At 57.7% G+C, this 26,288-nt stretch overlaps 1 protein-coding gene across 1 annotated transcript in view; it reads left to right on the top strand.

The window, feature by feature from the left end:
- ITGA9 (integrin subunit alpha 9) overlaps positions 1–26,288 on the top strand; it is a 293,387-nt gene that overhangs the window by 135,543 nt on the left and 131,556 nt on the right. The window contains exon 16 of the mRNA XM_062179765.1: positions 20,639–20,788. Within this exon, the coding sequence (XP_062035749.1) occupies positions 20,639–20,788 (150 nt within the window). The remainder of the gene's footprint in view (positions 1–20,638; positions 20,789–26,288) is intronic.

The following is a 26,288-nucleotide window of genomic DNA, read 5'->3' on the forward strand; positions in this document are numbered from 1 at the left end:
TGGCCTTTACAGTTCTCTCCGGGTGTCAGACTCCCAGCTCTCCTTAAAGGAATCTTAGACAAGGTAACGGCTTTAACGTGGGGACATCCCCAGCGCTGCTCCAAGATGAGGCAGAGCCTCCGGTCCTGTTTCCCTGTGCCTGTGATCGCGGACCTCCGAGCCAGGAGGCGTTTCGGCCAGTGAGGGTCCCTGCCCTTGGACGGCAGTGCCAGGGACTCACGCATGGGGAGCCCCGCAGAGTGGACGTACAGCCAGCAAACCCGGAAGGAAACTTCTTCCGTTTCCTGAAGCGTACAAAGCGCACGACAGGCGTCCTACTTCAGGGTGGAATAGGAAAATAATTTGTATGACGGTGGCACTCCCAGCAAGAATGCGTGCTCTCGCTGCTGCTGTCTGTGGAAGGCTCTTGCCGGTGCGATGAGGCGTGGAAAGTAAGACAGGTGTGAGTAGAGGGAGGTGAAGACAGCGGCCATCATTTACCCGCGACTCCCAGAGAATTCACAGACGCGTTGGGAGCTGTCAGATCAGCAGGAGAGCTCGCACACACAAGTCAGTCGTTCTCCTGTGTGGGAGCACGTAGTGAGAAGATGTGGTTTTGTTTTGTTTTTTTATTTTTTTATTTTTGACAGGCAGAGTGGACAGTGAGAGAGAGACAGAGAGAAAGGTCTTCCTTTACCGTTGGTTCACCCTCCAATGGCCGCCGCGGTTGGCGCGCTGCGGCCGGCGCACCACGCTGATCCGATGGCAGGAGCCAGGTGCTTATCCTGGTCTCCCATGGGGTGCAGGGTCCAAGCACTTGGGCCATCCTCCACTGCACTCCCTGGCCACAGCAGAGAGCTGGCCTGGAAGAGGGGCAACCGGGACAGGATCGGTGCCCCGACTGGGACTAGAACCCGGTGTGCCGGCGCCGCAGGGCGGAGGATTAGCCTAGTGAGCCGCGGCGCCGGCTGAGAATATGTGGTTTTAACGAGTCATAGTTCTCAACAGCAACAACTGTAAGATATCTAAGATTGAGCTCAATTAAAGGTGCAGAGGAGCCAGAGAAGGGAAGCTATAAGGTGACGTGAAGTATTTGACTCCATACAGAGATACACTACAGGGTCTACCAGTTGTCCCCAAACACTACTCCAGCGAGTTTTTCCCGTGACCTTTGATGGGCTGATTCTAAGTCATTTGTGGAAGAGACTGTACACAGAGAATCCCGGGGTGGGCGTGGTGGTGCCGAGGGTGAAGCTGTTGGGACGCCCGCATCCCCCAGTGGAGAGCTGGTTGAGGCCCTGCTGCTCTGGTGCCAATCCAGCTTCCTGCCAATACATCCCGGGAGGCAGCCGACGGTGGCTCAAGTGCCTGGGTCCCTGCTGCTCGCCTGGGAGACTGGAAGGCGTCCAGCCTATGGCTTTAACCTGGCCCAGCCCTGGCTGTTGTGAGCGTTCAAGCTGTGAACCAACAGAACCTCTCTCTCCCTCTCATCATTGTTCTTTCAAGCAGATGCGAATGAATAAGGAACCATTAAAAAAAGAATCCAAATTTTTTAAAAGAAAAAAATAGTAGAAGGAACTTGCTTAGACAGAAGGCAATGTATATTATACAATAGTAACTAAACCCATGTAGAACGGGTACAAACGTAGAGAAATCAGGGAGGACACTAGAGTTCAGAAACAGACATGGTTGCATGAGGCCTCATTGGATGTCAGCGATTGTATTTCAAATCTTGGAGAAAAGGCTAACCTGCACTCAATATTAGCACAGACGGCAATCTGAGAAAATAACTAAATCACTACTTCATGCCACCCACGAACATAAATCCTGCGTAGATCCGAGTCAAGTCTAAGAGGTGGGGCTGCAGAGTTTATTGGAAGAGAATGACTATGCGTGAGCTCGGAGTGCGGGAGATCATCGTCAACACACAGAACAAGACACAGAACGTCCGTGCTTCAAAGACGAGGTTGACGTATCTTACTGTATAAAACTCCTTTCATAGAACGAGGGGTGACGACACAGCTTCCGGTAGAAAATATATAACCAAGAGATCCCTACTTGGTGGAAAAAACTTTTAAAAACATTAAGAAAGCCGTGCACCCCCGGTAAGAAGCAAATGAAAGACGCAGTGGACGAGATAGAGTAGCCCAAGCAGCAGGCACAAACGCTGTTCCCACCCGATCGCGTGGAGCGGCGTTTCTCGCGCGGTCACAGAAGCGTTCACCGCAGGTACCACGTCGCAGGCAGGGTGGGGACGGTTATTTGCATTTGGCCGTGATGGCCGTGCACTTCTGCCTCCATCGAACGCTTGGTTTCCTCTCCTTCAACCCAGCAGTTCCACCTTTTGTATTGCCTCTGTAGGATGTTTGCACAGAGTCAAAACCGTCCACGTGCCTGCAGACAGCGAGCTGTTGGATGCGCTGTCATGGAGTCCTGTTCGGGCCGTAACGTGCAGACCTCACCGGCATGGCCAGCTCCAGAGACCCCACTCTGAACATGGGGGAGGCAACATGGGGGAGGCCGTGCTGTGCGGTTCACGGCCCCGATCTTTCTGCAGGAAAGTAGGCCAGCTTCCTTGGGGTGGGGCCTCAGCTGGAGCCACACCCCCTCCTGGAGCCACCTGCATCCCATGGGGATCCTCACAGAGGAGCAAAGGCCTGGGCCTCTTGGTCTGACCTGGGCCAGGTCCGAAAGCGCGTTCTGTCTCTAGCCCTCTGCCCGATTGGCTGAGGCTTCCACGGGGGACAGTCACAGCCCCCGCTTCTCCCTCTGCACGGTGCTGTGCCCTTCCCTCCGCTGTGTGGCCCCCACAGGCACACCCAGCCGTCCTCCTGTGCACCATGGCCGTCTCAGAATCTCCTCCCTGCAGCCCCTCTGTGACCGCCAAGCTGTGGAAGCACACACACAGGTGACATGTTTACATTGAACACCCCTGCAGTGCTGTGTGTGTTACCACATATGAATAGGTACAACATATATTTACAAAGGGTGGACAGGGCACAGGGAAGGGCCAGGCACAGAGCCGGTCCTACCGGATAAGAGCAGACTCAGCTGTTTGTTTTGGGGGAGAAGGGACATGTGTGTGTTGGGAATGTATGTATTGGAGGGAATGGAAGCATTTAGGCGAGTGTTTTACGGCTTACAGGAGAGCTGGTGGTAACCCCAGCACGGCCGTGCTGCCGTGGAGACCAGGCAGGTGGGCCCCAGCCTTAGCACCTGCCAGGCTTGCCTGCAAGGGGCCCGGGTGCTGGTTAGAGAGGTTCTGCTGTGCCAGGCCTGGGCCCCCGTTTGCTGCAGGCTGTTTCCGTGGGTGCCTCATTTCTGTGGTGGGCTTCAGGGCCTGTGTCTCCGTGGGCTCACCTAAGCGGCCATCGTTTTGGGTGGGGCTGGTTTGTAGGGTTTCAGTAGTGATGGGGTCGTGCTCTGTCCCTGCGATAACGCACAGTCCCCAGCGCTGAGCCCACCGTCCCATGCTCGTGGTCTGGTTTCTTACGTGCCTGCTCCCAGGCTGGTGGTCTCAGCTGCTGCTCTGGGGTGTGCTCCGTGAGAGCCGGCCACCATCCTGGGGTTTCTGTGGGTCGCCAGCCTCCCATGCTGGTGGCTGTCCCTGTGTCCCTGGAGGGGAGGTGACTCCGGGCTCTGCAACCTGACCCTCTGTTTTCATGGGGAATCGCGAATGGCAGCCCCTGGGATGCTGTCTAGGGGTTTACGTGGGCCAGGGAACTCATCCAGTTCATCACACCTAGAGGGGCTCACGCCCAGAGCCTGGCTCCCTCCCCTACACCCTGCTGCTGGGATTGTGTCTTGTTGGCATAGGGGCAGGGCGAAGAGGGCGCCCCCTGCTGGGGGAAAGGATGGCCTGCATTCCGTGTTCGGGGTGTCTGAGCCAGCCCTGATGTCTAGTCTTGCGCTGGAGCTGAGGCAGACGACCCTTCTGAGCCAGGAACCGGGCCAGAGCTCCAGAAATCAGCAGAGAGGGAGCTGGGAGGAGCTGGCGGCAGGGGTGGGGGTGGGGAACAGGCCGAGAAGGATGCTGACCACGTGGCAGGGAGTGGACACTCCCACTCCGTCAGGCAGAATCTTCTAGTTCTGCACACTTCCTGGAACGCTGTGTTAGCCTCAGCGCTAGCTGGATTCCAGAAGCAGTCTGCGAGAAGGGAAGCCACAACTGGGTGTGTTCAGAAAGGAGCTGTGGGCACGCTTACCCTGTTGTGTGTGACTGAGGGTGGCCGAAGGCGGAGTCCCTGTGCTCGGACCCACAGCTGCACACGGCGGGCGGCGAGCCCCGCAGGTACAAGGGACGTGCAGTCAGGGGGCCTCCTGCACACTGCGGGCTTTGTGCTGCTCCAGGAGCCGCGGGGGGCCCCGCGCCCGCTCGGCAGCTGCGGTGCACCGTTCGTTCCTGACTGCCCGTCTCCTGGCTTCGCCCACCATGGAACGGAAACCTGACAATGTCGTTTTTGGCCCGAGTCCTCGTCAGACTTCGGTATTTCTCGCTGCCCCCTTCGGAGCCCTGGAAGGGAGCTGGTGACAGAGGCTGAGGGACATCTCGGAGAGGCCCCTTGCTGAGGTCTGGGACGGCACCCACTGGCCGGCCCAGCCCTTCGTCTCTTCCACTGTCTCCCGACGGCTGACGGTCGCAGGGCAGGGAAACCAGCGTTGTTCGTCCTCACGGGGCCTGGCGTGATGGAGGAGGACCGAAAGGGGCCGTGTGCCCGCTGAGGCAGGAGGGACGGACTGTTGCTGTTCCTGGGTGGCCAGTTGGGCAGGAAGAACCTACAGGCTGGGGGCCACTGCGCATGGGCAGGCCTGTCGGCGGGGACTTGTGTCCCCAGAGGGCAGCAGGCTGGGGTTGGGTGCGCCGTGATGGCGGCGAGGCCTGGGCAGCCCAGCCCTGGAGGTCGGCCGTGCGTGCTCAGTGGGTGGCGCTGGGGAAGCCGTCGAAGGCTTCCAGCCAGGGGCTACGTGGTTCCCGCTGTGGTTTAAGAGGAAGATGGCCGGCTCTTGTCGAGGTGCAGACGGGGAAGCAGGTGGGGCTCAGGCAAGCCCAGAAGCCGGCTCTCCTGGCCATGGGCCGGCGTCAATCCTGCTTCTGCCTCTGCTCTCCCCAGCGCCGGGCTTCGGACAGGGCTCCCAGTCTCTCCGGTGTTTGGCCGTTCACCCGGAGTCAAACAGGACTGGAGTTTTCTCGGGCGGTTTCTGGGGGGAGGACGTGTTTGCAAAGTGCTCTGTGAGCTTGGCCGTGTGCTTAGCTGAGCTCTGCCGTGATTCATGTCGAAAGGAGGCGGGCTCCCGCACTGTGGGAAAAGCCACGAAGCGGCCCACGTGCCAGCAACGCCGCGTTACAGCCCGAGGCAAAAATCACATTTCTGTCGCTTTGCTGCCATCGGCGTCTGTAAGGGAGGGCGGCTGGTTTCGGAGCCACGCGGGGTGACTATCGACTGGCGTAAGCACTTGGGATGGGGAGCCCTTTGTTCCTAAGCTTTGCCCACCATCTGTGGGTGACACAGGGGTGACGCAACATGCGTGTGTGTGTGAGGAGCGCCTGAGGGAGGTCCATCTACCCTTCTGCCAGCAGGGTCCCAGCCAGTGCCCCTGGGCCAGCCTCTCCCTTGGCCAGCCTCACCCTGGGCCAGCCTATTGCTGTATTTTCAGCCCCACATCCCCAACCTGGCTGGAGTCAAGTTAGTGCCGATCTTGGCTTTGATCCAGGTAAGCCTATGTCTCGTCCTGATCGTGGGCTGTTCAGAATGCCTTTGACAGGAGACAACATCCCATTCTTCATGGCCCTGAGCAGATGCTGAAGTTTGCTGCTGTGTCCTGTGAGAGGGTCTTGGTGTCCCCCGAAAGGCCCACTGTAAGGTGTTTGCTGGAATGTGGCCGCAGAGGGAGGAGCGGGCGGTGCAGGAGCCGCTGGCTACCTGTGGCCACCACCCAACATTTAACTCATTTTAATTTGCTCCACTAGCTGCTGGAGGCTGACATATGGGACAGTACACTTTTTTGTTGTTGTTGTTACGATTTTACTTATTTATTTGAGAGGTAGAGCCAGAGACAGAGAGAGGGAGAGGCAGAGAGAGAGGTCTTCCATCTGCTGGTTCCCTCCCCAGATGGCCACAATGGCTGGAGTTGTGCCGATCTGGAGCCAGGAGCCAGGAGTTTCTCCCAAGTACCTGGGCCATCTTCTACTGCTTTCCCAGGCCACAGCAGAGAGCTGGATCAGAATTAGGGCAGCTGGGACACCCACTGGCGGCCCTGTGGGATGCCTGCACTGCAGGCGGAGGCTTAGCCTACTGTGCCACGCACCGGCCCCAACAGCGTACCCTTGAGGAGCATTGCTGTCTCAAGGAGACCCCTCCCAGCCACGTCTGTTATGCACCTGTGAGCTCGTAGGCTCCCCAAGGCCCCCGAGGCGTCACCAGGCTGTCTGTGTCTCCCGTGCTCTGGGGGAGGCTGCCGCACGTCGGTTTGCTGGTGGCTCTGGGGGGCTGGCCCTCGGCCACAGCATCCCCAGCGTGAGATGGGAGTGACGTGGAGAAGGCCGCACACACGGGGTCCCACCCCACAGTGAGCACCGCTCCACACTGCCGCGGCTCGTGCCTGGGAGGACAGCAAGGCCCCAGGGAGGCTGCCGTCGCCTCTTGGCGTTTGTTACCGTCCCTGGGGCACAGACTCTTCAAAGTCTGGTTTCTGGGCCCAGCCCCGCTCCTCGGCCGGGAGGGGCCTGGGAGGCTGTGACCATGTGCAGGGCATGTGGCTGCCCTTCGATCGCGGAGGGCATGCCCGACCTTGTCCCTGTCCCTGGGAGCAGGGTGTTTTCTAGAGGCCTTTGATGAGTGACGGGTAGGAGGCGGTGGAGCCCAGAACCAGGGGACGGCTGGGTGAATTCACGCTCAGAACGTGGCGGCTGAGTTGTCCACGCAGGGGCCGTGGGCCGTGACTCCAGTGCAGAAGAGGAAACAGGGTCAAGGACGAGCTCATGGGGCTGAGTCCTTCGTCCGGTCCTTAGACGCTGCCGTGCCCGAGCTCGGTGCTAGGGAGTGTGGGTTGGGAGTGATGTCCAGTTCTCTCCCGGAAGTCCTCGTCTGGGGAAGTCCTGCCTCCCAGAGGAGGGCACAGGGGGCTTCATTCACATCCAACACAGGGAGACACCCTTGAAAGTAACACGCTGGGGGCCGGTGCTGTGGCTCAGTGGGCTGAACTTCCGCCCACAGTGCCGGTGTCCCCCTGAGGCTTCAAGTCCCCGCTGCTCCCCTTCTGATCCAGCTCTCTGCTATGGCCTGGAAAGTGGCCCACGTGCTTGGGCCCCTGCACCCATGTGGGAGACCCAGAAGACACTGCTGGCTCCTGGCTTCGGATCAGCTTGGCTCTGGCCATTGTTGCCATTTGGGGAGTGAATGGTGAGTGAACCAGTGGATAAAGATGTGTGTGTGTGTGTGTGTGTAACTCTGCCTCTCAAATAAATAAGTAGATGATCTTAAGAAAGATGACACGTGGGTGACGCGTGGTCCAGGTTTGATTTCTGATTCCCTGGCTCACGGAGAGGAGCTGAATCCTGGAGAAGCAGCCCCACTGCCCGGAGGGCAGACCTGGGAGAGGAGCCAGGGACAGGGCCCCGCCTCGTGGGCGTGTTCCCGGGAAAGGACCAAAGGGTCTTTTTTAAAAATTCAGCTTCAACAGGAGCCGTCTTTCCTTTGGGAGCAGCCTTGTTCTTGGCGTGACTGGTCACTCCTTGAAGCTATTTTATTCCTGCAAGGCATGGAAAAGCCAAGTGGGGACTTTGAATCTCAGGCCATTACCTGAATTGCAGCCAGGGCTGCTGCTCGGTGGTGCACTGCTGTCCGCAGCCCAGAGCGGAGCGGACCTACCTATCTAGTCAGGTCGCCTGGGTGTGCATGGGCCCGCTTCGTGGTTCTATTTCCAGAATATGCTTTTAAAGATTATGGTCACGTTGCCCCCAGTTGGGGAGTGTAGTGACCCTGCATAAAAGCCTCAATCACTTGTCTTTCCCTCTCTAATAATAAAAAGTGTTGTTAACTTACCTATTGGAAAGGTTAGGATGGAAGACACCTTGGACGCTAACTTGGGAAGATAAAACCCAGCTTTTCCAGCCCACGGAAGATGCTGATGTAGAAGGAACCACAATGCAAACAGAGAGCTGGTGGGACATGACTCAACCCAGGAGGCTTGCAACACAAACAAAGCTGCTTCTGTCACGTTTGGGTGCCGCCGTGCCTGGCGCTGGTTCAGGGCCTGCGGGGAGTTCTCTGGAACTGTGCAGGTCACTGTAGACAGGTTCGTCCTCGGGGCCCAGGCATTCGTTGGTGTTGTGAACCTAGATGCATTTGCCCTTGCCCCGGATGGCTGCTGTGTTTGGAGTGGAGACCCTTTCCTGCGCCAACAAAGGGCTTCCGCTGGGCTTTGCGGGAGCACAGAGCTGCAGCATCGGCGCTGTCTTACGTAGTGAACAGGACCAGCCCTCTTACAGCGTGTTTTAGACGCTGCAGGGTTTCCTTGTTTCCTGAGGTTTTCTCTGAACCTTCAGCTTAGGGCAGCACTGTCCTCGTGGTTCCTGACCCAAGGTGGGGGGAGGGTGCTGGGCGGACAGATGGACCCCGAAACTCTGGGTTCCTGGCCCCTGAGGCTGGCATATCTGTTGTCTGGAAGGGCCTGTGCCCTCCAGGTCCTGCAGCACTAGGGTGAAGGGCACCACCCGAGAGTGTGACTGTGCCCAGGTAAGAGTGACACACTCTGATGTTTTGCATCCACTGAGCAACAAGTCCTTGGCTGGAATCGCACGATTGGCCCTTCCCCTGCCCTTGCTGTGAGCGGAGAGATGTGCTTGCCTGTCTGCCTGTCCTGTCCCTCCCTGCTCACCTACTCCCAACCCCGCCCCTCAGGCCCTTCCACCGCCATTGACTTGCAAGAGAAGGGTGTTCTAGGTGAGAGGTGCAGTAAGTGGTATTTATTAAGTGATTTAATTGGGTGTTGTGGGTAGGTATGACACTGCTTCTTTTGAGGTTAAAGATGTTTAAATTAACCAAGGTTTAAAGGGAGGAAAGATTTGGAAAGTAAAGCAATAGGGGAGGTGTGAGATTAAACACTGAATGAAGTAATGATGGATCAAAGACATAAGGCTGGCGGGCGCCGCAGCTCAATAGGCTAATCCTCCGCCTTGCGGCGCTGGCACACCGGGTTCTAGTCCCGGTCGGGGTGCCGGATTCTGTCCCGGTTGCCCCTCTTGCAGACCAGCTCTCTGCTATGGCCCGGGAAGGCAGTGGAGGATGGCCCAAGTGCTTGGGCCCTGCACCCTATGGGAGACCAGGAGAAGCACCTGGCTCCTGGCATCAGATCAGCGTGGTGTGCCGGCTGCAGCGCGCCGGCCGTGGCGGCCATTGGAGGGTGAACCAACAGCAAAAGGAAGACCTTTCTCTCTGTCTCTCTCTCTCACTGTCCACTCTGCCTGTCAAAAAAAAAAAAAAAAAAAAAAAGACATAAGGCTTCTGGTGAACGTTGACTGAAGTGTTCGTGTGCTGGGGGTATATGACCCATCTGTTGAATAAAGCTGCCGTTTAAAAAAAGAAAGATTGATTTACTTGGAGGTAGAGAGGGGAATCTTCCATCTGCTGGTTCACTCTCTAAACGTCTGCAGCAGCCAGGTCTGGGCCAGACCAACGCCAGGAGCCAGGAACTCCATCCGGGTCTCCCACTTTGGATGTACTTGGGCCATCTGCTGCCATCTTCCGCTGCTGCTCCAAGCATGATTTCAGGAAGTGCGGAGCAGCCAGGACCGGAACTGGCACTTGAGTTTGGAATGTGAGCAGCCCACCCCGTAAAGATGTCTCTCTTAGGAAAGATTATGTCCGCATTTGCTAGTGCCTTCCTGTTGGATGAATGTCCATTTCCGTTCTTGTACACCTGCGTGGATGTTGACTGGGTGTGTACCCTGGTCCATGGCCTGTGCTAAGACTGGACACTGAGACCAAGCTAAGCTCCCAGCTCCCAAGAGCTGAGTCTAGCAGATGGGGAGCGATGGCAGCCAGCCGGTGCCACTTAGTGCCTTAGGTGTCATCCCAGGAGAGCGAGGGCCAGTGGGAGGGAGGCGCGAGCCATTCCTGGGGGTGCCAGGCAAAGAGGACCCTGAGGGCCAGCTAAGATGACTGCCTGAGGGCACCAAAAAGAATGGGAACAGACGGGAGGTCCCACTGCATCGGCAACTCGGCAGCCCTCGACGGCTCTGTGGACCAGAGTGGCGGGAGGGAGGATGGACCGAGCGAGGAGAGAACAGGTCCTGATGAAGTTCCTGGAGGCCTGGGGACCGGCCTTTGTGCCAGCTCTGGGGGCGCTGCTGGCTGAGAAGGCTGCAAGGCATGCAGGGACATCATGCTGGTTCTGGCCGCCCCAGGCTGAGCCGAGGGGCCCTGGGCTGTGAGCGGCTTGGAAGTCCGGCGGGGTCTGTGTTTGGAGTCACGGTTCAGGATTTTCACACACCCCTGAGGCCTAGGGGAGGCCTCTCCGCATTGTGGATGCCCTGTGAGGGCTCACAGAGCAGCAGGCCTGCGGTGGGATGGCCAGGATGCTCTCTGTCAGGGCCGCGAACTCTCCCTGCCCTTGCCCACCTGCGGGTTTACCGGGGCCGTGCCGCTCTGCCCAGCGGTCAGCCCCACCCTGGAGTGACAGTGATCCAGGACCAACTTCTTACGCTCCCCGGGGCCCTGGGGCCTTGAACCTGTCATAAATCGTAATGGACTGTATATTTTCAACCGCTGAGAGCGGGCCGTGTGCACAGCCTCTGAGGACTTCCTGCAGTGCGGAGGCGTGGTGGGAGGAGCTTCAGAAACCACAGGATGGCTGCTCGTGACCCTGTGCGTGTGGGACAAAACTCCTTACCGTTTCTGGGCAGCAGGCTCTCAGGAGGTGATGCAAACCGCTCGCTCTCAGAGTAATGGTTTGGGTGCACACTGTGAAACACAGCTCTAAACGTGTCCTCAGAGCCACACTTGTGAAATAGCGATAAACCTGCTTTTTTTTTTTTTTTAAATTTTTGACAGGCAGAGTGGACAGTGAGAGAGAGACAGAGAGAAAGGTCTTCCTTTTGCCGTTGGTTCACCCTCCAATGGCCACTGTGGCCAGCGCACCGTGCTGATCCAAAGCCAGGAGCCAGGTGCTTCTCCTGGTCTCCCATAGGGTGCAGGGCCCAAGCACTTGGGCCATCCTCCACTGCCTTCCCAGGCCATAGCAGAGAGCTGGCCTGGAAGAGGGGCAACCGGGACAGGATCGGTGCCCCGACCGGGACTAGAACCCGGTGTGCCGGCGCCGCAAGGCAGAGGATTAGCCTAGTGAGCCGCGGCGCCGGCTTAAACCTGCTTTTTATTCAGGTCTTGGATAACGAGGCCTGCTGAGACTGTGCAGCACTGGGCAGTAGACACCATCTCAAGGTATCTACACCCGTGCAGGGTGCACGCATGGCTCAGATACCTCACAACAGAGTGCGGGTCTTATTGCTTCTGCCTTTGCTGCTTGCATTTACAATGGAAGGAAGTGCTACACTTCAGTTACGGCTTAGTAAAAATAAAGACGTGAAACGTCCCCATGCCAAGTTCACAGACCCCTGAATTCTGCTGTAGGTCAAGAACGTCTGACGGAAGGCACAGGCTGAGGGACAGGCGTTTGCCGGGTGATGAACCTGCCGGTTAGGACACCTTCGTCCCTGGCTCCAGCTTCCTGCTCGTGCTCACCCCGGGAGGCAGTGGGCGATGGCTCCGGTGCTTGGGTCCCTGCCACCCATGCGGTCGGCCTGGATTGAATTCCTGGCCTCAGTCCCAGCCGCTGTGGGCATCTGGGGAGTAGACCAGTGGGTGGGACGTCTCTCTGCCGTGTATGTATATACAATTTGATTGACAGTAGTAGGACAATGACAGACTCGATTGTTCGGTGACCTGCGCTAACAGATCCCTCTTTAGGGCTGAGGAGCTCACTGTCCGTTTTGTGGATCATCCGACGCCTGTTCCTTTTCTTTCTGACCTTTGCCCTTTGTGGATCAGAGTTTTGCCCCGCCCCTCACCAAAGGTGCCTCAGTAGCCACCCCAAAACAGAAGCAAGAGGTTTCCCCTGGAGAGGTGCGGGGCAGATCTACACCTGTGATCTGCCTCCTAAAACCTCAGACTTACTCATGGAGACCTAGCTCTGTTCTTTTGAGAATAAGGCAAAATGTGAGTCGAAAGCCATGGAGAGGGGCCAGCGCTGTGGTATAGCAGGTAAAGCCTCTGTATGTGCCGGCATCCCATATGGGCACCGGTTTGAATCCTGGATGCTCTACTTCTGATCCAGCTCTCTGCTGTGGCCTGGGAAAGCAGTGGAAGATGGCCCAAGTCCTTGGGCCCCTGTACTCATATGGGAGACCCGGAAGAAGCTCCTGGCTCCTGGCTTTGGATTGGCACAGCTCCGGCCGTGTGGCCATCTGGGGAGTGAACCAGAGGATGGAAGACCTTTCTCTCTCCATCTCTCTCTGTCTCTCTCTCTCTCTACCTCTGCCTCTCTGTGACTCTGACTTTCAAATACATAAATAAATCTTTGAAAAATAATGAGGAAAAGGCCCTGGGGAACCAGGGTGAGAGTGGAGTTGCATGCTGTCCCCACACTGGCCCCCTGTGGAGGTGGAGCTGCTGGTATTTGGGTCAGATGTGGGCTCTGGACCACCCTAGCACTTGATCCAGCCTCTTCTCATCTCTAAGAATATTTAAGCCAGCACGGTCATGATGGGATGCATTGCATGGTGTCTTAGCATCTGTGCCCCAGACGCTGAATCCGAGCTGGAGATTTTTACCCGAGATCTGTTGGGTGAGTGCTGCCGTAAGAGAGGGCGCAGGACAGGGCAGGGAAAGGCGTCGGGCAGGGACGTGGCTTGGGAGAAGGCTCAGCTCCACCTGGTCCCAGCCCAGGCCCCCAGGAGCACTGCGGCACAGTGGCCCAGCTGGAGGGCCGAGGGGCGTCTGACTTAGGAGAGGCAGCTCCTGTTTCACCAAGAGCACTTCCCTGGGGAAGAGGCTGTGTGGCGGCGGCAGCTAGAGTGCGGGGGGCTGCAGAGGGCCTGTCCTCACCCCTGCCCCCCTCAGTTCTTCAGATCACCTCTGGGGGTCTTATCCCGGAGCTGACTCTGCAAACCCACAGCGGTCCACAGTACAGGAGGCCAGATCCTGCCCCCGGTTGCTGAGACCCTGAGACCTGGTTCCTCCCTGCCCCTCGCCCGGTGGTCCTGCCCCTCAGCCGTCTCCCCGGGGACAGTGGGTGATGACGACAACGATGATGATGAAGACGGCCATGACGCTGGGCCAGCCAGGAGCTCTCCAAGGTGCTTGCTGTCCACGTCTCTAACCTTCCCCAGTGTGTCTTGTGTCTGAGAAAGCAGGTGCCGAGGGAGGACGGGAAGTGGCCCAGTCGCGCAGTTTGTAAACCTGAGAGTGGGGCTCTCAGACCTGAAGCCACTGGGGTCGGAACCCTTTTCTTGTCCTGTCTTGCCGCCTCCATCCCTCAGGTGGGCGTTGTCCCTAGGATCCTCCCTGGCCACACGCGGCCCTTGCTGGCTCTTTAATTCCCCCTGGGGTCCCCACCCCTCCCCCGTGTGTCAGAAGTGGCCCCTTCCTCACCGAGTGGCCGCCCTCTCGTCCGGGCCCCTTCTCCACGTCAGTGTCTCGCTCACACACTCCTGCTCGCTTTCCCCCGGTTGCCTTGCACCTGCCTGTCTGAGCGCAGCCTCAGAGTGTGGCCGGGGCGCTCGAGGCAGGACCGAGGTCCAGCCCCAGCAGCCGGTTTCCCACCACCCAGCCCACACGTACTAACGTGAACACAGGCCATTGGCCAAGTGCCCAGCTGGCCGCACGACAGAGCGAGGGACACGTCCAGTGCACACCCACACAGTGGCCATTACTGTGATATGACATGGCAGTGAAGCCACGCGTGGTCCTCATTAAGTCTCTACTCTCGTTAAGAAGCTTCCAGAAAGAAGACGCGTGATTTGCTCCTGCTCGGCTCCCGCTCTGGCGACAGGCCTCCTGGAGTTCTGTGAACCCAGCGGAGCTCAGAGCTGGGACGGGCTGCTCGGTGTTTGTAGCCGGACGCGTTCTTTTCCCACCAGAAACTCTGCCTTGTACGACAACTGCAGTCAGTCGTGTTTTTTGTAGTTTTGTTTGAGCTGATTTCTAGAATTTTCCCCCGTCTGTTGTGTTTTTCATAAATAAGACAATTTTTAGAATTTTCTCCCTTGGTTTTAATTTCAGTTTTTGTTTCCTGTTTAATGCACCAGGCTAAACATAAAACCAGACTTGGCGTTGGCTCACCGTTGTCTTAGAAACGGGAAGAGGGTTCTGGCTGTAGGAGTGAGGTTCTTCATGCTACAGGGTGGTTTTGACAGATTTCCAAATCAGTCGCCGTCTAAACAGATGGCGAATGTGCTAGTGGCCCCGTCACTGTGCTAGGTGTGTTCTTGGTTATCAGTGTACACAGCGTATAATTCTGAGGTGTGAGCCGTCCCATGCCTTTCACTGTGCCCCATACGTCTCTTAGATTCACTTCTGAGTTCTCTGTTCTGGTTCCTCTCCCTGCTGCCATCTGGGTATTTCCTGTCTACCGACCGTCTGGGTCACGCTCCCCTTCTGCGGCGTCCGATCTCCAGTTAGGAGTGTTTCCTTCTGGGAGAGTGTTTAGCCAAGTGTTTAAGGTGCCTGGGCGCCACGTTGGAGGGCCTGGGGTCAACTCCCGGCTCTGGCCCCTGACTCCATCTTCCGCCAGCGCAGACCTTGGTCCCTGCCAGCCACATGGGAGACCTGAATCGAGTTCCCGATTCTATTTCCAGCTCAGCCCCAGCTGTGGTGGGCATTTGAGGAGTAAACTAGTGGCCAGGAGCTCTCTTTCTATGTCTATCTCTGCAATAATAATAAATAAGTAAATAAACACACTTCCTCGTGTCCTCTCAGAACCTTGGCCACGGCCCTCTGCTTGGTTTCTTAGCCTCACGGCCCGTGCACCTGCAGACCCTGCTCATGTCTCAGGGACACACATGATGGCGTCAGCTTAGACTCTCGAACTTGGCTTTTGCTGCCCCTTCCTGGGCAGTGTCAGCCTCTCTCCGCACACTCACTGCCTGCAGGTGTGGAGACAGCTCCAGGGAGAAGTGCGAGGTGCACGTGGGAGCTGCCTCTGCGGCCTCGCCTGCTCTCGGCGACCCCGCACTCTGAAATGCCCTCCCTCCCTCCCTCCCTCCCTTCCTCCTTCTTTCTTTTCTTTATTTCCTTTCTTTTTTGGTGGAGAAAAGCAGTTGGGAGTTAGGTTTCCCAGACTCGTGGCAGGTCGGGGATGTCTGGCTTACTTAGGGCGAGGAGTGGGCCTGAGCCCCCAGGAGTTCCCCTGGGCTCGCCTTCCATGGGCAGGCTACGTAGGGCCCCCTCCCGCTGCTGTGCCCTGGCTCGGGCCTCACTGCCTTCCCCGAGCCCTGCTGGCAGCCTCTCCCTGTCCTACCCCCGTCAACCGCCTCCACCCATCCCACCACGGCCTCCAGCGGCCCCCTGCCTCGCCGCTCCACGCAGCAAGGGGGCTGCTCTGGAAGACACCCCAGCACCAGGTGACCCTGCTCCCAGCGCTTGGCAGCTTGCAGTCTGAGCTTCAGCCCCGCTGTCCGGGCCCCGGAGACCTGGTTCCAGCACGAGCCCCTCTCCTCCACTTCCGCCCTCCAGCCTGTTCCGGAAGTTACTGTGTAACTGCACATCCTAAGTGCACTCCACGCTGCTGCACCAGGTGGATGGGCCGGCGTCCGCCTGTCCTGCCACTCAGGCCCAGCGCACCTCCTCTGGGAAGCCTGCCAGTCTTCATCTAATCCAGTGCCCTCCCTTAGTGTCCTGGTGCAGGTCACTCTGCGTCCACAGTGCTTGCCTGTCGCCCCCGCCATGCACTGTTCCCCGGAGGTCTCTGTGTCTGTGTCCCTGGGGCCCTGCACGTTGCCCGGCATAAAGCAAGTACCCAATACATTTCAAACGGAGCATACGCTAAGTTCCCTGTAGAACCTCAGCTGTGGCCAGGCTGGCGTCCCGGCCCGTGGGGGCTGTTTCTCAAAGAAGGGAGGCCCTGTGGGCCTTGAGCAGGAGAGGGTGGTGTTGGGCTTCGCAGCCCGTCGGGCCGAGTGTCTGTCCTCTCCAAGGTTTCCGTCGGTGGCGATGTTTCTGTTCCTTGAAGCAGTGACATCTCGGTGTGGTCTGTGCTGGGGTCTCCGCCCGCAGGACGTCCTCCTCTCCGTTGCAGGCCGCACTTCCGAAAATGAGAAGGAAACCACTCCGTGGTGCTGCTGCTCTTCCTATGTTGGGCGTGCGGGAGGGAGGGCTGCCCTGGGGGGGCACAGTTCGGCTTCCCTGATCGCAGCCCCCTCCTCGGCTTCCCCGGTGTGGTTTGGATGTGGGAGGGAGGGCTGTCCTGGGGGGGCACAGTTCGATCACAACCCCCTCCTCGGCTTTCCTGGTGTGGTTTGGTGCCTCCTGCCCAGAGCTCCTGAGAAGCGGCTCTTCGAAGTGCTTACCTAGACCAGGGTGTGCAGCCATGGCCACACAGCAGCGCCCACCTCCCTCGAGGTCGAACCACGTTGCTCATCCCAGAGAGGAGGGGCACGGCCAGGGCTGCCCTTCCCAGCTGGGGCTCCGATGGCTGTGCGTGGAGGAGCAGCCCCACCCTTGAGCCCCCAGCTCTTTGTGATCTGTTCGCAGTCCCAGCGCAGGAGACGCCCTCCTCTTTCTCGGGGTGCTTGAGGGGGATGCCGGGACAAACGTGGCTGGGATGGCTTTTTTTTTTTTAATATTTATTTGTTTATTTGAAAGGCACAGAGAGAGAGGGAGACACACACGCACACACACGCACACACAGGTCTTCTGTCTGCTGGTTCACTCTCCAAATGGCCGCAGTGGCCAGAGTTGCACCTATCCGAAGCCAGGGACCAGGAGCTTCTTCCAGGTCTCCCATGTGGGTGTGGGGACCCAAGGACTTTGGCCATCCGCCACTGCTTTCTAAGCACATCAGCAGGGAGCTGCATTGGAAGTGGAGCAGCTGGGACTTGAACCAGCACCTGTATGGGATGGTGGTGCTGCAGGCGGCGGTTTTACCTGCTATACCACAGCGCTGGCCCCTGGGATGGCTTTTAAGTAGCATTTTATGGACATCAGGGCAAGTGGGTCTGCTGCTGGTTCCGGGAGTGAGTGTGGGCCCAGCACTTACTCGGGCTGGGCTGGGGTGTGCGCGTCAGCTGAGCTCCAGTGCCTCTGTGGTCACATCTGGGCACAAAGCTCCTCCAGCACAGGAGTGACACAGGACGGCCTGGGCTCTGACACAGGACGGCCTGGGCTCTGGGGTACACGTATTCCGGGATGTTACTGGGTTTCAGAGCATCTCTGGCAGTGGCTACTCCAGAGCGCCCGCACGCCTCCCCTGCCGTGTCTCGGTCACGGGCAGTGGCTCAGGCTGCCACCCACGCCCCAGCTCGGCAGCCACCTCTGCCTCCCTGGCCGTGCTGCCTTCTCCAGTCCTAACCCGCCTGCTGGTGTCTCCGAGCGTGTCCCCCCAACACTGCGCGCCCCAGGAATGCAGACTTCACGGCCCAGGATACTTGAGTCCTTGCCCCTTTCTTGGAGGCGGTCACATTAAAAGCAGTAAAATGGACTCAAATCCTCTTCAGTGTTGTTTACCTTGAGGTCACCCCAACTTATTCTCTCCCTTTTTTAAAGATTTATTTGTTTGAAAGGCAGTGTTATAGGGAAAGGGTGAGGCAGAAAGAGGTCTTCCATCTGCTGGTTCACTCCCTAGTTGATCTCAAGGGGGCTGGACCAGGCTGAAGCCAGGAGCTTCTTCTGGGTCTCCCGTGTGGGTGCAGGGGCCCAAGCACTTGGGCCATCTTCTGCTGCTTTCCCAGGCCATAGCAGGGAGCTGGATAGGAAATGGAACAGCCAGGACTCGATCCAGTGCCTATGTGGGATGCCGATAGCCTAGGCAGTGGCTTTACCTGCTACGCCACCGTGCCAGCCCCCTCCACAGCTTATTTAATCACAGCCTCTTATTCACACCCCTCCCCGGGAACCGAGGTTCCTAGGACCTGAACTGGAGCGTGCCACCGCGGGCTGTCAGGGGCTGCCCCCCATTTGCTGGCTCAAGCATGCTGCGTGTCATTAGGAGGGAGGTGGCCCTGACACCTGTCTCCAGGGTGCACAGCGTGACTGTGTGTGTAGGCCCAGGTGGGTGGGCGTCCAGGCATGGCCCCTGGTAAAGGGGCTTAATGGCAGTGAGGGGTGGGAGCAAAGCCCTCCTTGTGTGCATTGGGACCCCCCAGGCTGCACATGCAGAACCCGTGGCCCTGCAGCCGGCCTCTGCCTGTCTGCCCGGCCTCTCGCTCCCTGGCACCCCTCCCTCTCCCCGGGCTGTCGGTGGACTGTGGACACCTTCCAGCTTTGTTGCTGCCTCTGGTGTGAAGAGGGGAGCCCCAGAGTCCCGGGAGGCAGTGGGGTTCTGTGCAGGGCTGAACAGATGCGATTCAAAGTCCGCGGGCCCTGGGACCGCAGCCCTGCGCCTCGCTGGTTGCCTGCTGCACGGCGCAGGCAGTGAGGTCACGGGGCCTGCACACGCTGCCATCTCTCCCGCAGGCCTGGCATCAGCTACCTTCCCTGGGGCCTTGACGTCTCCTGGTTCCAAAGGAAGGAACACAAGGCCAAGATCCTCACATCAGGGGAGACACTGGGCCCCCAGTACCTTTGGGTCCTGATGTCCTGACACAGAAACCTTATTTCAACGCTCAGAGCTCCGTGAGCGCAGACGCTCCCCCGCCCGGCAGCTGGCTTCTAGGAATATTTGGAAGATGACTAAAGTAATGGCTTCCATGTGTTCAGTAGATGAGGTGGCCGCGCAAGGTGGGGGAGAGGCCCTCCCCTTCACAGAGGAACCCTGGGCGAGTGCTCACTGCCCGAGGCCTGGCTGACCTCACGTGGCATTCCAGGGTGACAGAATCCCGCCAGGCTGGGGTGCTGGGAGGCTCACGCAAGGGTGGGGCAGCCTTGTGGCAGGGCTGTGTGCGCCTGGGTGATGTGCAGCTGTCGGCAGTCCCTGTGGCTCACACCTGTGTGTGTGTGTGCACGTGGCCATCCCCAGGGCTCACGCCCATGTGTCTGTGTGTGTGTGCATGCGTGCGGCCACCCTGAGGTTCACACCCGTGTGTGTGTGTGTACCCATCCCCATGGTTCACACCTGTGTGTGTGCACGTGGCCATCCCCGGGGCTCACAGCACCTATGTGTGTGTGTGTGTGTGCAGCTGTCCCGTGGCTCATGGCGATCATGTGTGTGTATGTGTGTGCACAGCGGTCCCGTGGTTCACACCCGCGTGTGTGTGCACAGCCGTCCCCGTGGCTCACGGTGCCCGTGTGTGTGTGTGCACAGCCATACCCATGGCTCACAGCACCCATGTGTGTGGGTGTACAGCCATCCCATGGCTCACGGCGCCCATGTGTGCACAGCCATCCCGTGGCTCATGGCGCCTGTGTGTGTGTACAGCCATCCCGTGGCTCATGGCACCCATGTGTGTGTGCACAGCCATCCTGTAGCTCACGGCGCCCGTGTGTGTGTGCACAGCCATCCTGTAGCTCATGGTGCCCGTGTGTGTGTGTACAGCCATCCCGTGGCTCACAGCACCCATGTGTGCACAGCCATCCCGTGGCTCACGGCGTCCATGTGTGCACAGCGTCCCATGGCTCACGGCACCCATGTGTGTGTGTACAGCCATCCCATGGCTCATGGCACCGGTGTGTGTGTGTGTGTGCGTCCCCGTGGTTCACACCTGTGTGTGTGTGTACAGCCATCCCGTGGCTCATGGCACCCGTGTGTGTGTGTGTGTGTGTACAAAGCCATCCTGTGGCTCACGGTGCCTGTGTGTGTGCACAGCCATCCTGTGGCTCACGGTGCCCGTGTGTGTGTGCACAGGCATCCTGTGGCTCACGGCACCCATGTGTGTGTGTAGAGCCATCCCATGGCTCATGGCGCCCGTGTGTGTGTGTGTGTGTGCGTCCCCATGGTTCACACCTGTGTGTGTGTGTGTACAGCCATCCCGTGGCTCATGGCACCCATGTGTGTGTGCACAGCCATCCTGTGGCTCACGGCACCCATGTGTGTGTGCACAGCCATCCCATGGCTCACGGCGCCCGTGTGTGTGTGTACAGCCATCCCATGGCTCATGGCGCCCGTGTGTGTGTGTGTGTGCGTCCCCGTGGTTCACACCTGTGTGTGTGTGCAGCCATCCCGTGGCTCACGGCACCCGTGTGTGTGTGTGTACAAAGCCGTCCTGTGGCTCACGGTGCCTGTGTGTGTGTACAAAGCCGTCCTGTGGCTCACGGTGCCTGTGTGTGTGTGCACAGCCATCCTGTGGCTCACGGTGCCCGTGTGTGTGTGCACAGCCATCCCATGGCTCATGGTGCCCGTGTGTGTGTGTATAAAGCCATCCTGTGGCTCACGGTGCCCGTGTGTGTGTGCACAGCCATCCTGTGGCTCACGGCGCCCGTGTGTGGGTGCACAGCCGTCCCATGGCTCACGGCGCCCGTGTGTGTGTGCACAGCCATCCCATGGCTCACGGCGCCCATGTGTGTCGTTACAGCGAAGAGTGCAGGATGTCGTCAGCCCGATCGTGTTCGAAGCGGCCTATAGCCTCGGCGAGCACCTCACCGGACAGGAGGACAGGGAGCTGCCGGCCCTGACGCCCGTGCTCCGCTGGAAGAAGGGACAGAGGATTGCCCAGAAGAATCAGGTCAGCTGACCCCGGGGGCAGAGACAGTGAACGGGCCGGGGTCATGGCCAGCGTGCACCCCACCCCACCCCGACCTCCCGGCTCCTGCATGGCGGTGGAACAGGCAGTCCCCAGGGGTCTCTCTGAGCACACTGAGACCGCTGTGAGCTGTGGGAAAATGATCATCCCTCCAGACTCTGAGCCAGTCCCCTATTCCTGATCTGTGGACCCCAACTGCTGCACGGATGCTTTGTTGGGGGGGTGGTGGTGGGGGAGCGTGGTGGAGAGGCGGGAACTGCAGCTGCTTGGTTGGGGGTTGAGTTGAAAATGCCCGAGCCAAGTCCCCAGACACCCAGCACACGCCGCGGGGAGGCGGGGCTCAGGCCCTCCTGGGCCACACTCGTCAGGTGCTGTGCGTGCTGCTGGGCTGATGCTGGGAGATGCTGGGTGCAGCCCAGATGAGGCAGGAGCAGGCCTGTGCCTTGACCGTCACTCTGTGCCGTGTGTGAACTGTGCATTGCTGATGCTCACAGGAAATAATGCCAGGAGACCACAACCCCCCAAGTTTTTTTTTTTTTTTTAAGATATGTTTATTTACGAGAGAGAGAGAGAGAAAGAGAAAGAGGTCTTCCATCTGCTGGTTCACTCCCCAAATGGCCTCAATGGCCAGGGCTAGGCCAGGCCAAAACCAGAGGCCAGGAGCTTCTTCTGGGTCTCCCAAGTGGGTGGCAGGTGCCCAAGCACTCAGGCATCTTCCACTGCTTTCCCAGGCACATCAGCAGGGAGCTGGATTGGAAGAGGTGCAGCCGGGACTCGAACCAGCACCCGTGTGGGATGCTGACCCAAGAGGTCGTGGCTGTGTCAGAGTGCTGGCTCTATGACCCCAAATCTTTCAAAAATATTTCCTTAAAGCCCCAAATCATGCCCAGTCAGGGACCCTAGGGAGTTTAGGTAAGCAGGACCCCTGGACAGGGTAGGGGCAGAGCTGTGGACCCCTGTGCGCCCCTCCACCCACCCTGAGGGCTCTGAGTGGGCCACGCCTCGCGGGTCAGAGTCACGAATGGAAGCAGACGGTGCCAGGGTGTCGGAGCCAGTGGTGAGATTTTTGCCAGTGCATCGCTTTTTCACCCAGATTCTCTTCTGTGTTGTCTTGGGCAGGTCCCCCCTGGAGATGAGGATTTGGGGGTTCATGTGCTCTTGGGGGGACCTGGCCACAGCATGTGTAGTGGGGAGTTCTGGAGCCCGAGTTAGGCCATGCGATGTCCCTTCCTTCAGGCAGGGGCCTGGATGTCAGAACCCACACTGCAGCCCCGGGCCGGCTGTGGTGGGGAGTCACTCTCCCTGGGGGTGGGGGACCCCTTCAGCTGAGGACAGGCACTGGGCAGGGTGCACTGTGAGCCTTCCATGGCCCACACTCTCACACACTCACATGCACACTCACACACACTCACACACCCACTCACACAACCCACTCACACACATACACACACTCATACACACACTCACACAAACTCAAACATCCACTCACACACACCCACTCACACACACACACGTACTCACACATACACACACATTCACACACTCACAACACACACATACACACACACATACACACACATACACACTAACATACACTCATACTCACACTCACACATACACCCCCACACACCATACATTCACACACTCACACATACACACTCTCACACACTAATACACATCTCACACTCACACATTCACACACACACTCACACACCCACACACAACATATACACTCACACGTATACACACTCACACATATACACAAACACACACTCACACACAAACACACACACATTCACAACACATTCACACACAGGCACACACACTCACACACATACACACACACTCACACACTCATACACACACACCCACACTCACAACATACACTCGCATACACACACACTAACACATACACACACTCAAAACACACACACCCACTCTCACACACATACACACACAAACACACACATACACACACTCACACACATACACACTCACATACACACATACACACTCACATACACACATCCACACACTCACACACACATCCACACTCACATCCACACACTCACACACACTCACACTCACACACCCAGCACGGCCAGCTCTGCGAGGCCAGCCTGGGCACTCACGTTCCAGCAGAGCCGTCAGGGGCACGGCATGGACCTTCTTACTGAGGAGCCGCTCAGGGTCTGCGTCAGATTCCAGCAGCCAGAGATGCCGGACACATCAGCATCAAAGCACCCTGCTTGGGCACACGTGGTTCAGGGTGGCTGACCACGCACATGCGTGTACGTCTGTGCCTCTGAGACCCCGTGGCTGGGGTTTTAGGTGAGTCAGTCGGAGCAGAGAGGGGACACTTGGGCCCAGGGATCGTGGCTGATGAGAAAGCCTGCTAACTTTGGGGGTGAACTTAACCTTGACAAGAGAGGCTGGGCGTCTGTCTACCATGGAGCCAGAAGAGCTGTGGCCACCAGCAGGCCAGCAGGCCAGTAGGAGGCAGAGCGAGAGTGGGACTGGAAGCCGGGGAGGGGTGTTCGGTGGAGGCTGGTGTGTGGGAGGTTGCACTCCCTCTCCCTGCTGCTCAGTGCCCCGGGCACACGGAGGAGCAGGCGGCCGGGCGCTTTCTCTCAGGGGCCGAACGGACTGCTGGTGACAGTGTGCACCAGAGGGAGACTTGTGCCTTGACCTTTGAAGCTTACCACGCACCCTGGCTTTCCCTCCTGTCTCCCACCTAAATACGTCCACCCCCGCCCTCCCGTCCATGCCTGGACACATCCGTAGATTCTCCACTCACTTTCCTTAGCTATGAATGGGCAACCAAGGGAGCGGACACTAGGGGAAGACATGGTGTGTGGAAAGAACGCCCAGAGTAAACCAACAGAATAACTCACTTAGGGCTAACAGGTTAGTCAGGGAATAGAAGAGGTAATGATAATAATAATAGTAATAATAATAATAATAGCAGCTTAGTGGCCACTGTTGTAATGTAGTGGTTAAAGCCATCATCTACGGCACCAGTATTCCATGTGGTCACTGGCTTGAGTCCCGGCTGCTCCACTTCTGCTCCAGCTCCCTGCTAATGGCCTGGGAAAGCAGCAGAAGGTGGCCCCTGTGTTTGGACCCCTGCACCCATGTGGGAGACCGGGAAGAAGCTCCTGGCTCCTGGTTTCAGCCTGGCCCAGCCCTGGCCCTTGTGGCCATCTGGAGAGTGAACCAGCAGGTGGAAAATCTCTTTCTCTCTCTCTCCCTCCCCCCGACATCTGCAACTCTTTCAAATAAATAAATCAGTCTTACCCAAAAAAAGTAGCTTAAAGGAGATTTAAGACTATATTTCATCCATTATAAAATGAATATAATTCTATTTGATTTTAAAAGGAAGAATTAGAAACCAAAGAAAGGGTTCTTGAAAATTGAAAATATGGTTGCAAACCCAAATATTCAATGGAAGGATTAGAAGATAATGGTAAGAAATCTCATAGTAAGAAGCACTACCAACGGAAAGGAAACAGAGCTACAGGATAAATCTACAAGGTTCTGTATCTCGGTGATAGGAGTACCAGGAAAAGGGAGAGGAGAGGATGAGAGAGAAGAAATGATGGGGCAATAAGGTTTCCAGAGTTAGAGGCACTTTCCTTTTTATTTTAAGGTCTTCTCACCCTACTAGTGAGGTTAATCAGAATGACCCTCGGTACTGACTGTGGCGTGTCGCTGCTCCCGCTGCTGGAGGAGGAGAGTGTGTCTGCACAGTGCTCACAGCGGGGCTGCGTGTCAGCTCACCGCAGAGTCGGACGCGTAGCCCTGAGCTCTGCCGAGCAAGGCTGGAAGCTAGAATATGAAGTAAGGACATCAAAGTGACGAGGGAAGGTGGTTTTGAAATGAGGGTTTTATTTTTAGGCTCATAGTCAAGTATGAGGTAAAAATAAATCCGCGGTTCAGACACAAGGACCCAGAGGGTGACCTATCAGGGTCCTCACAGGGTGACCTCCGTCAGGGTCCTCAGAGGGTGACCTCCGTCAGGGTCCTCAGAGGGTGACCTCTGTCAGGGTCCTCAGAGGGTGACCTCTGTCAGTCCTCACAGGGTGACCTCTGTCAGTCCTCACAGGGTGACCTTCGTCAGTCGTCACAGGGTGACCTCCGTCAGTCCTCACAGGGTGACCTCCATCAGCCCTCAGAGGGTGACCTCTGTCAGTCCTCAGAGGGTGACCTCTGTCAGGGTCCTCAGAGAGTGACCTCCATCAGTCCTCACAGGGTGACCTCTGTCAGTCCTCAGAGGGTGACCTCCGTCAGTCCTCACAGGGTGACCTCCATCAGTCCTCACAGGGTGATCTCCATCAGGGATGACTGTCAGGGTCGTCCCAAGGACGTCACCTGAGGCACACTCCAGCGCAACAAGGGTGACAGCGGAAGAGCTGGCGTAAAAGACACTGTTGGCCTGACTGGGACGTTAAGGACGGGGATCCCAGATGCCCGCTGTGCCGCGAGTCTGAGGAAACCGTTGCTCCAGCTTGGAGCAGGGCACCAGTGGCCTTCAAAACAAATGTAGCCCCACAGACAGGACAAGGGAGCAGCAGGTTTCAAGATGCGGTGTGTTGTCAATAGATTTTTTTTTCCTGTGGATGAAAACAAAGGCAACCAAAAACTCCTGGAAAAATAGAAATATCGTCAGTACGTCATGGCTCAAATATAGAGCAAGTTAACATGTGGGATTTTGATCAAGTAGAAGAGTTGTGGAAGAAGGGACCTTGGTACCCGGAACTTTCTTCCTATACTGAAGGTGAGAACACCAGGACTTAAAATTGTAACTCTAGAGTGTTAAAAATCGGACGCTTGTCTTAGCTCTGCTGTCAGCAGTAGCCGTGTGGCCACGTCAGAACCGCTGATGGGTTTTCAGTGTTTATTAGTCAACCTGATTTCAGAGCTGTGCTGACAGCATCCGATGCAAGTGTCATGGAATTTGACTGCGTAAGGCTAAAAGAAGAAAGAAATTCTCTTAATCTTTTAAATTGGCAAGCCGAGCGGTAGTCCAGACTGTGTTGAAATAAGACATGGATGTTACTCCCTAAAGCTGCAGGGCTCCCCAGTAAGGCAAAGTGAGTGTGGCCCTGCGCCCCAGAGCTGCTGAGAGGAGGATTCCCGGCCCACCCTGGCTGCTCTGATTCAGAAGCTGCTGGGAGGGCAAGCTGGCCGCGCTGAACCGTGCAGAGAGGAGAGACCGGAGCTGCCTGTCAGCACGAGGGAGGGGTGGGGACATCCGTCCTTCTCTGTGCGGCAGACATGGGGCTAACCCCAGTGCACAAAGAGGAGGAGGAGCAGCTTGTGCCGTGCAGGCAGGGACAGAGCCAGCGCAGGCAGCGTGCGGTCGCCGGGGTTGGCCGTGCGGCAGGAGCTGGGCTTCAGGCTTTGAGCGGGTGATTCCTGGGTTGAAATGAGTACTGCCGTCCTTAGATGGGGAACACTGGTCAGGAGTCGGGGAGGAATT

The sequence above is a fragment of the Lepus europaeus genome, chromosome 2 (assembly GCF_033115175.1).
Source record: "Lepus europaeus isolate LE1 chromosome 2, mLepTim1.pri, whole genome shotgun sequence".
Taxonomy (NCBI): Eukaryota; Metazoa; Chordata; class Mammalia; order Lagomorpha; family Leporidae; genus Lepus; species Lepus europaeus.